The 11,076-nt window shown below is 35.0% G+C and overlaps 1 protein-coding gene across 1 annotated transcript in view; it reads right to left on the bottom strand.

Annotated features, from left to right (window-relative positions):
• Positions 1-256: 256 nt before the first annotated feature.
• The window catches only part of LOC121868811 (UPF0472 protein C16orf72 homolog), a 17,164-nt gene continuing 6,344 nt past the window's right edge, over positions 257-11,076 (bottom strand). Inside the window, exons 4-5 of the mRNA XM_042369763.1 lie at positions 10,934-11,070; positions 257-5,173 (exon numbers count right to left, since the gene is read on the bottom strand). Of these exons, the coding sequence (XP_042225697.1) occupies positions 4,971-5,173; positions 10,934-11,070 (340 nt within the window). The 3' untranslated portion in view covers positions 257-4,970. The remainder of the gene's footprint in view (positions 5,174-10,933; positions 11,071-11,076) is intronic.

Below are 11,076 nucleotides of genomic sequence, written 5' to 3'. Positions count from 1 at the left end.
AGTTTATCTTACATGTAAACTTGATGCAAGTACAGTACTCAACAGAAGTCACAAAACAGTCAATAAATGTTAGAAAAATCGCATTAATCAATCGCTTGAAGGTCACACAAAAAATTTGGGTAGTGTAAAATCTTAAATCCATTGTAAAATACAGTACAACATCTTTTGGTGAACTCAACTCTGGTACTCCTGGCCAAGGTCAGAAATCTCACCCCCCATGATCTTTAGTTACAAATAGTGTTGTTTACACCCCCCCCATCTTTCAAGGTAACATGAACGTTTTTTTTTTTTTCATTTTAATAAACACTGGGTAGAGAAATCCAGACCCAAATTGCACCCTTATAGAAGCATCTGCTAGCCCACAAGAAGGTTAACAGGCTGCATCATATGATATTGATGTGAACCGTCTCATGTCACAAAGTGTCAGTTGAATAACCAGAGGTCCTATTGTAATTCACTGTGAAAATAATGGTACACAGTATGGTCTGAAGATGGAAGAGGTATTTGTTGCAAAAACTAATGCCTGATTTAGTGCAAGAAATTTTAAAAGCCTCGTGATAATCATGTACAGTATATGACAATTATTGTTTCACAGCCAATGGCTATTATCATACACATGTGGCATTCTTACCGATAGGGTTAAAATTTCGATGAATGAAGGGGAATAATTGCTGAAGAATCTTAAATTATGGAGTAAGGACAGAGTTAAGAAAGTATGTAAATAAGAACATGGACTGCCCCTCGCCACCACAAAGGAAATAATCGAAACATAAAAAATCTCAGTTATTTGTTACATGAACTTCGCAGAGTAAATTTGCAAGTCATTTTCAATATATATATATATATATATATATATATATATATATATATATATATAATGGTGGGAGAATCTACATACTGTAGTTCAAAGACGTGTTCTAGGTCACTACTGTAAATAAACAAATGTACAGTACAGTATATCATATTTCATCTATCAAGTTATCTATATATAAACCTGAGAACAATAAACCATTTCCTCTCCCCAATACACAAGACATTTTAAGTAATATAATATTACTTTGATGCTAATTACACAAATCTCCCATTCAAATGTATGTATACTATAGTATTTTAATAGAGCATACTGTACTTAAAGATGTGTTTAATAGTAGAAACATTTGTCTCACTGATATTTACAGTTTACAGGCAGTCCCTGAGTTATGTTCCTGGACTCTGTTCATAATTGGATCTTTTCGTAAGTCAGAACGATGTTAATTCCATAGGTTAGGTTAAAACATAACCCTGCCCATACAAAACAACAATAATACTGTATCCCACACAACAAATAATGTAATTACTGTAAATAAAGTGATGTTAAATAATATAAAGTAATGGAAAAATAAATAACTACCTTGACCGTTCATATGTACCAGCAAATGCTCGTACTTTGGAACAGATTTTTGTTATGAATATATATATTGAGATCCCGTTCGTAAGTTACAGGTGCTCATAAGTCGGGCGTTTGTAACTTGGTGACTGCCTGGATTTTTAAATTTTTATATTGTTTACACCAACAAATTGACTTCGTTAACCAACCACATTCCCTACAATATACTCCAGTCTTTATGTTGAGGGCAACATACATGTTTACAAAATGTGTAGTTTTTTTTATTTCAAATCTTGATCATAACTAAGAGATCACCGATTTGAAAAACATTTGAAAATACACTGCAGATAAATAAGCAATATTACAACGCTATATAGAAGGAAAACTTTGTTTAATAGGTCAAGTCAGGGATATGAAAAGCATGTACAGGGTAAGCAAAACTCCTGTATGAGACTAGTTTTGCATACAAAGTGCATCACTGAAAAACACCGTAATCACTACTTGTTTACATGTTTCATACAGAGCATACAGTACAATATATGTATCAAAAAAAAAGAAAAAAAAGAAGAGGTATCATGTTGCTTAAATCCTCTAACTTTCGGCTTCTTTTTCACTAAAAACATTAAAACATATGACTTTATCTCCAGTTAATCATCATAGCTTAACCTCATTTACCTTTTTTTCATTGTTGGTTATACTTATAAACTTCCTGTGGTATAATAACCATTAATTATATACAGTAACTCCCCTTAACTGTTTTGCAGAAAACTAACAATATTGAAATGACTTTTAAGTCCACTGTGAACTTAGAAAACTCATTACATAAACACACAAACACAAGTTATCATATTACTAAGTATGCAGAGCTTGTGATGAATGAGACTGGTGATGATGAATTATGATAATATAATCCAAAGCCAAAGGGAGGTAGACCATTTAAAAGGTGGATTAAGTTAGTAATTGAGTAGTTAAGGTCTAGAAATAGTGGCATGTCAGTGGAATGGCAAAGACCACATACACTGAAGAAGAGTGTATGAAACATAAACAATTAGCTGAGCTTTTCATCCTTTCTAATATTTACACTGAGCTTTATATCTTCTCCTTCAGTCTATACAGTACTCTTATGCACTTCGGGTTTGCTGTACCTGTTTCTTGCTACTTAGCCAAGATGGAATGTGGATATATTATTTTCACCTCAAACTTTGAAGAAATTTACATTTTATAACATCTATTCTGATTAGAGTCGATTAACTAATACCGTATAGGTTCCAAGCATCATTTATGTTTTAAAGAATTTATGGAATATAAGCTGCAAACCATTTGTTCTCTGTTGGTGACTTAAACATGATCTTCAAGAATTGTCACTTGTAATGGTCAACTACACAATTTCATAAAAGTTTATCATTATCAACTGTCAGTTCAGTTTGTTTTACCTCTTTCTTGATTTTGTACTCCTACTATTCCCCCAATATGCAAAGGAAACTCCAGCAACTATTTTTTACATATATTATTCTCAAGGTTGTGAGCAAAGAGCAACTGCTTTACATGGACAACAACACAAGGCATTATTGTCAATTCACTTCCTTGTTTTGTGTGTTGATGCAAAGTTTTTCCCTCCTAAACTACATGCAACCAAAGTGTTTATGAGAAGGATCTTCATGTACCATTCTGTGGAAAATCGGGGAACTGACATGCGAATTGGTCAAGATTCATGCATTGCTAAAGTATGTTACAAATACTGTAAACATACAGTGCACGTAAAAAAAAAAAAAAAGTATAAATTCTTACTAAAGTTGTTCTTGATTAGTAAACAAATTCCCATAATAATATACAGTACTCTTACAACATTAACAAACTAATTAACAAATACAAAAATTATTAAAATCTTCCGAAGTGTTTGTAAGGGCAGTGATGTCACAATTCTGGTACACCCACCGCAAAATTAATTCATATTTTGAGATTAATGAAATTATTATGCATTCAACTTTCCCTATTCTGAATTGTATACCGGACTACAAAAAGATGATCTCTGAATAAGTTACATTGCTATAATTCATAACTAATTTTCTTTCAATGTATTAGTGTAAATACTGTAACAGACAAATTTTACACCTACTTTGTAATTTACATAACAGATCTCCGAACACAAAGATAACTTTTCTGATATTCTAATTTTCATTCTGGGCCATCTAGTTATCCATGTTTAAGAAGCTATTCTGTATCACCAACCATGAATTTTAATTTTCTTTATATATACTGTACAGTATAGCAGTACTCTGTACTGGTGGATAATTAAATTAACCGATTGAGTAATGATTGCTATATTATTGACAGTTCTATATTTTCTTTGCAATTCTCTACATTTACAATTAATTGGGAGTTAACAGTATATAGGGCATCCCTAATGAAACAATTTAATACTGGACAGTTTCTGCTGGTGTGTGGACTTGAAATACTCTGTCTGAGGTAGGTCCTCTATACGAACATTGATTGTTATCGTTTCCATCTTCAATGTTTACAGACAAGCACTTGACTGGTTGGCAGAAATAAACCATGGGGATTGCTTTATTAATTTCTCTAAAACAATGTCCATGGAGATATAATTCAAACCAGAAACTTTTTAAAACAAGAATAAAATCATTATTTAAGCATTTAATCACTCACCAAAAATTTTTTTTACCAACTTGAGTAAACTGTGTTGTCACTGATCAATGTTCGTATATGGGTAATCCAAGAGTCACAGGAAGTTACAAGGTATTTCCAATCAGTGAAGCAATAAATGTTCAAGCACCAAGGATGAAACAGGGATGAATGATGATATGAATTATGAATATATCTCAAAATTTTCAAGTGAGAATGTATTTACATCCTTGATCCTTTTAAATACTATTATGCTCAATTTAAGCAGTCTTTTAATGTTTCAGTGGCATAAATTATTCCAAAAACTCTTACAATTTGTTAATATATTTTTTACATTTTCATCGCACCTTTTAATGTTGAAGTTAATGCATTTTCTATTTCATAAAGTTAAATTCAGAATGGAGCAGAAAGAACATGCCATTTATTAGGCGTTTTGTGGGAATTACTTCCTAATATTGAATATTTTGTGCTCGATTTGAGACTTAACTCAGCATCTTAAAACATTAACTTCAAAAATATATACAATAAATAGGCACAAGAACAGTATTTAAAAACAAAAACATCACGCTACGAGCATGAAGAAATGGATTTTATCTTGAAGACATTCCACCGGGTAAATTAATGGGTGAATGTACATAGCAATGTTTCAGTTGTGAAATGTTTGGTTCATTTTAATCCAAATAAACTTTTGGAGTTTTTCAATTAATTGTCATACATGGCTATGTCCTGTAACTTCCACTCACCTAGTTTGAGCCAAAATCTTATTTTTTCTGCAACACTCCCACAAACCACCCGAGAAATTAATCATGTAACTTAATGATTCCATAGTCCAACAGGAAACACCAAGCCAGAATAGTTTTTACACCATTTCTTTCCATAAAAAACTTACCCGCTGAAATATTGATTCTTAGGCACGCTGAAATAGGTTTTTTAACGGAAAACTTATCTAGCCTATAATAGGTTCTTAGGTATAACGAGAACGTTTGTGCTGGGGCGAATCCATAGTGACATCGTGGGTTGGGGATGAGGAGGGTGCTGGTCGCTTATTTCTTGCAAATTCGTCACAAATAAATGCCTGCAGCTCTGGCAGATGCGCTGAGTTTCGGCGTCGTGAGGATAGTGTGGGCGACCCAACTGGTGGTGGGCGTACATTTAAACTAGGCTGACCTGAAACAAAAGAACAAGAAGACACGATTTTTTTCTATATCCCATCCTCGACAAACATGACAGTTTTGTTCTAAATAAAACTTGGTAACACTGAAGATAACACATCTTCTTGACTGAACCCACTACTATTTCAATCCCTAAATTTGTTGGTTGAGCAATAATTACTAGAATTACAAACTTTCATTATAATTTAGGCAAAACTACCTAACATCACAATTAATGACCAATCACCAGTCTTTTACTTGTTTTTATGTTGTAAGTTGTAATGTAGGGAGATCCTAAGCTGCCACAGTACTTAACCTTTCATTCAAATACTTTATGCTATTACAGTACTGTATTTTTTGTTATTAAATCATTTTTGTTTGAATGTGGTTAAATAGTGAAAGAAATAGGTCAGGGACAGTACAGAATGGCTTGTGAAACATATCTATCCTTTTACATTTAATTACTGGTTAGTTGTAAGTTTTTGGGGATTTTGCCTCATGCAAACTTTGAGGTTAAGAATTTCTCAAGGTAACCAAATTATGAGTTGTGGAGGGTTTTCTGTGCATTATTAGGTTTTAACTAATTAATGGAATATATCAACCAATAAGCATAATGTAATGTCTAACAGTAGACCCTGCTGCCATATGGCATCACAAAAATTGTGACCAAGTCCCAGGTTGCTAATCTGATTTTCTGCCTCATTTACACACAATGGAAAGTTGACGGTTCTGGGTAAACATAAGAAATACACTCTGCTATGTCCATAGAGTGATACGGTATATATTATTTAAACTTTTATTACAAAGTCCTGCTAGCTGCTATAATAGTCGAGATAAGTATATTTCTCTAGAAACAGGGCCACCATTTGCAATTACGTCACTAGTTTCAAACTCATCACTGCAGTACTAGAAAGGGTGGCCTCTTCAGACAAGTTTTAACGGTGTTTACTTTTTTTATGACCTAAGTCATGGACATTTCGTGAGTGACGAAATGTACCGTGGAAATCAGCTTCAAACATAGGTTGGATGGATATATGAGCAATAGGGGTTGGGTGTAAATGGGACTGCCCAGCATAGGCCAATAGATCCAATGCAGTTTCCTCCATTCTTTTGTTCCTTTGGACATAAAAAAAACTCCCATGTTCACATTTACAGAATTTATAGGTACTAGATGGAGATACTAGTATATTTAGAAGTAATGACATTGTCTGGACTTTGTTTTGAGAATGCCTGATACTTGGTAAACATGACAACATAGTGCTGTTATTGTTTTGATGGGAGATATCATCATATATGTTATTTAATGGGTAAAATTTTACTATATCTACCATAAGTATTTTGGTGTTTAGATTTGAGATAGGCTATATTGGGTAAATTTTAAGTTTTGGTCATCCCTGTACTGAAGACATGCAGACTATAGTTTTTTCTGTTGGTTTGTGATGTGTTACGATTTAGACCTTCATTTCTATCGGAAATCACTGGTTTTGAGTTACTACCCCCCCTTGCCAATGTAGGTTAAACTAGCCTTATAACTCATCATACATACCCTAACCTAGCCTTATGATCTGTATCTTCTTATGCAATTGAAAAATGTTGTGACAGAAATCCTGTAGAAATAATGTGTCTTATTGTTTAAAGTACTGAATCCCATAGTTAAAATTTTAAGGTTCCCCAGATGACCAAAAGCAAAATAATATCAATATTGTTTGGAATGGTTATACAATGAAATTTGTTGTATGGGCAGCTAATATCCATTGAATTAGTTTATGTGCTTAGTAATATTTATTTATTCAACAGAGTTTTACTGTGTTGCACAATTAATTATCTAATAATATTTATTTACCGAGCCGATCAGCCAAGAAAGTTGGACAACTACAGCTGGCTGACTCCCGCTGGGAAGCGCGCCCCAACCAGTGATGTAACAACCAATCAAAGAGCTTTTTGTGGTTACGTGACTTTTCAGCAACTAAACCCTTATTTTTGACACCCTTTGGCTCAATTTATTTAATAACATCATTACCATAGTGAATTTAAGCATTTTCTTTACCCATTGACCTGCCATCTTAGGAAAAAAAATTCTGACCGTCAATTCATCCATTGCAGGGTCTCAATTGTTTCTCTTACTTTGAAAACAAAACATACTGTACATATACAACACAACATACATATATTGTTCCTCACTTTTGATAATTTTTTTTCTTTATTAATATTACGGTGTTGTTATTACAGTGGTCCCTCGGTTAACGAACGGTTCAGTTAATGAATTACCTTCCATAAGAATCTTCAATTCGCTTAACGAAATCCTTACGAAAATCATGTTTTGTTGTGAGTATCAGCTGATGGGCTAGTCTGCCAATTCAGTAATCTGTTCCATGTTTACATTCGTTTCCAATGGAGTAAATATCAATAAAGTTGTGCTCTTTAATATTTTTGCATGTTTTATATCAAATTATTAGCCATTTTAACATTTATTTAACATATTGATAATATATGCAGTACTGTACAGTGAACTAGTTTTTTGTGCGCCTATCAGATGCGTGAGTCGGTCACAAAGTGTCAGTTGGGCTTTGAAAACAATGGAGAGCATCTATTTTGTTGGTGTCTTGAATATTTTTGCATTTTTCATTGAAATTATTGGTCATTCTGAACTTTAGTTAACGTATTGACAATATATAGTGCAGTGTAGTATTGATTTAAATAAAATAATCTTGAATTACACCTAGTGAACTTAAAATTTTATTGGTGAAATTACTGCATCAACCATGGGTCTCCTGAAAGGTGATTTCTCCTCCATCCCCACTTCCTTCTCTTCTCCCCCACCCCCACTTCTAATTCCCATCATCATCAACCAGGAGCCTTCTACATACACACCTCAAAGTAAGTGTACTTTACTGCATTTTTTTTACTTTGTATGTACTTTTAAGTTAACGGGAACCAATTATCCAATATCCCATTGAAACAATAGATTCGGTTAACGAACAACCCTCTGGAACGAATTGTGTTCGTTAACTGAGGGACCACTGTATTATCATTATTATTTTAATTTTTATTAAAATTTTTATATACAGTGGTCCCTTGGTTAACGAACACAATTTGTTCCAGAAGGTCGTTCGTTAACTGAAACCATTGTTTCAATGGGATTTTGGGTAATTGGTTCCAGCTCACTGAAAATTACATACAAAGTAAAAATAAATGCAGTAAAGTACACTTACTTTGAGGTGTGTGTGTAGAAGGCTCCTGGTTGATGATGATGATGATGGGAATTAGAATGGGGGTGGAGGAGAAGGGAGAAGAGAAGGAAGTGGGGGTGGAAGAGAAATCACCCCATGCTTGATGCCGTCATTTCACCCATAAAAGTTCACTAGGTGTAATTCAAGATTATTTTCTTTAAATCAACACTGCACTGCACTATATATTGTCAATATGTAAAATAAATTTCAGAATGACCAATAATTGTATTGTAAAAATAGTTTACCCCAGTATGTTCAGGAGTGCCACAAGCTAGATGTTACCTCCACTGACCAGATACAAACTAACGCCTTGCTGGGTGAGTCAAGTGGCTGATTGGCGCACCAAAAACTGGTTTCCTGTACTGCAATTGTGTTAAATAAGTGTTAAAATGACTAAAACATTTAATAAAAAAAACTTGGAAAATTATTGAATAGTACAGTATAGTCTGGATTTACGTGGTTTTTGTTTACGTGTTTGGTCATTTATGCGGTGCCTTGCCAGAATTAAATGTTTTAATTACACGGTAAATTTGGTCATTTACGCAGCGAGGTACAGACGAGTCGCGCCATTTTTTACTCACTCAGTTTATTCTTGACCATACGCAGGAAGCGGCGCGGTGTGGGGTGCGCATTAGGCCGCTCTTACGTTATCACTGACGTCATATGACGTATCGGACTGTGATTGGGCCACGCATCCCTACCATCCACGCATTCCCTCCGCCGCTAGCTGTGATTGGTCTAATGTAACATGACATGCCCTGCCACCAGAGGGGAGAAGTCGCTGACCTAGTCGGGCCTGTCTCATTGTTCTCAGTCCGCGTATACAGTTCTCTCTTGTGCCTCCAATTCCCCTCACAATGGCTTCCGCTGGACCCCCACCACCCGAGAAAAACCTTGAATTACCTGGACCAAGCCATGATTGTGTGAAGGAAATCATCGAGTTGGGGGAGAAAATTAAGCTCATCCTTGACAACGATCCAGACAAGCATCGATATGAAGAGTCTAATAACCATCTGATGAAAGTTATGGAGCGGTATATCCAGATCTATCTCGACAACATCAATGCTAGTCATCAACGTAGTGTTAAGGACTTCTTCGCCCGCAACCCACCACAACCACAGCCAGCCCAAGTCAGTGAGTGTGATAGTGACAGTGAGGATATGGACTTTGAGGGGTTTGTCTGAGAGGCCCTGGAAACCTCTGTGAGTAGTGAAAGTGATTCACCGGAGGGCAACTAATCTGCCCTCTGCCTCGGAACCGGACGTGTGCCGACCCAGCTTTTCTACTAACGTAAGTGTTAAAAAACCTAATATTATTGATATTTCTCTTTAATATTAATTGTGTGTGCATACCATCATAAAATTATAAGATGTTATTTTTACTACAAGGTACGTATTGTGTCGGAAAAAGTGGAGTTTGGGGGTCAGCCCAGTCTCTATTTCAATTAATCCCATATGTTCTGTTATTTCTTTTACGCGTTTCCAATTTTACGCGGACCTCCACAGGTTCAATTGACCGCATAAAAGCAGACTATACTGTACAACCTTCTTGATATTTACTTAAATGGGACTGAATTTAAACCCTAGAACCGATTACTGTATTGGCGGACTAATATTCCAGCTGGTAAGCAAGCGAAAACATGTTGACATGATTTCGTAAAAATTTCGTTAACCGAATTGAAGATTCTTATGGAAGGTAATTAGTTAACCAAGGGATCACTGTATTATGAATAATTATTATTATTACAGTATTACATTTTCACCCCCCAGGCCTCGATGTGGGTCAGTGACCAATGCCCAGGTGGGCTAATCCCTGTATTTAAAAAAAAAAAAAAAAAAAAAGGCGGGGGGGCCAACAGATCTAAAAGCGCCACCCCACCACGGCATAGCTCCACACTTAATTTTACACGTGGCTGCCTTGGCAGGCAATCACACCAACAAATGTTGCATATAATTCCTTTTCTCATAAGTCAATACAGTGTTTGATGGTATGTAAAAAAGTGTTGTAGTACTGTATTCAAACATACCTAAAAGACTGACCAGCATTTTCTATCACACTGATGATTCTCTATTCGATTCACAACTAATCTAGTTGGTTATACTGTATTTGACATTATTATAATTAGCAAGAAATGTGATGTACTATAAAATATGTTGTAATTAATGATAGATGTTGCTTCCTCTCACCATGGGATCGCTGCACAAATATTTGGCACGGAAACCATCTACCCATTCTTAAAATGTGCAAGGAGAGAGCAGACAAGTGCTACTGTCAAATCTATACAAACTGCATTATAACAAATCACACAAGTTTTTGTATATCTCTCATAAACAATCTACATTAAAACTAAGTTTTCTGGCACAGTAACTACCATTTCAAAAGAATCTGTAACTATGACTTTGAGCTATTTACTAATCACCAACTGTTATTTCATTTAGTAACACTACAGTACTTGTGTCAGAAACAAAAACTAAATAGTTTAAAATTTTACAAAATGGAACAACTACACTTCAAAGTTACATAAAACATAAAATACTTCTACCTACCTGAAATTCCAAGAGCTTCCCTGAAAGTATTAAGATCTGGATCTGGATTGTGGGCATGGGAGTGCATGTGTGTGTGATGAGGACTTGGCAAGCGTGGACTCATGCGTTCCAAGGAGATGCGTGTTCGTGGAGACCCTCTGTAG

Source organism: Homarus americanus, unplaced genomic scaffold (genome assembly GCF_018991925.1).
Source record: "Homarus americanus isolate GMGI-L3 unplaced genomic scaffold, GMGI_Hamer_2.0 scaffold30535, whole genome shotgun sequence".
NCBI classification, from domain to species: domain Eukaryota; kingdom Metazoa; phylum Arthropoda; class Malacostraca; order Decapoda; family Nephropidae; genus Homarus; species Homarus americanus.
The sequence above is the reverse complement of the archived record's forward strand: the minus strand, read 5'-3'. Positions and strand labels throughout refer to the sequence as shown.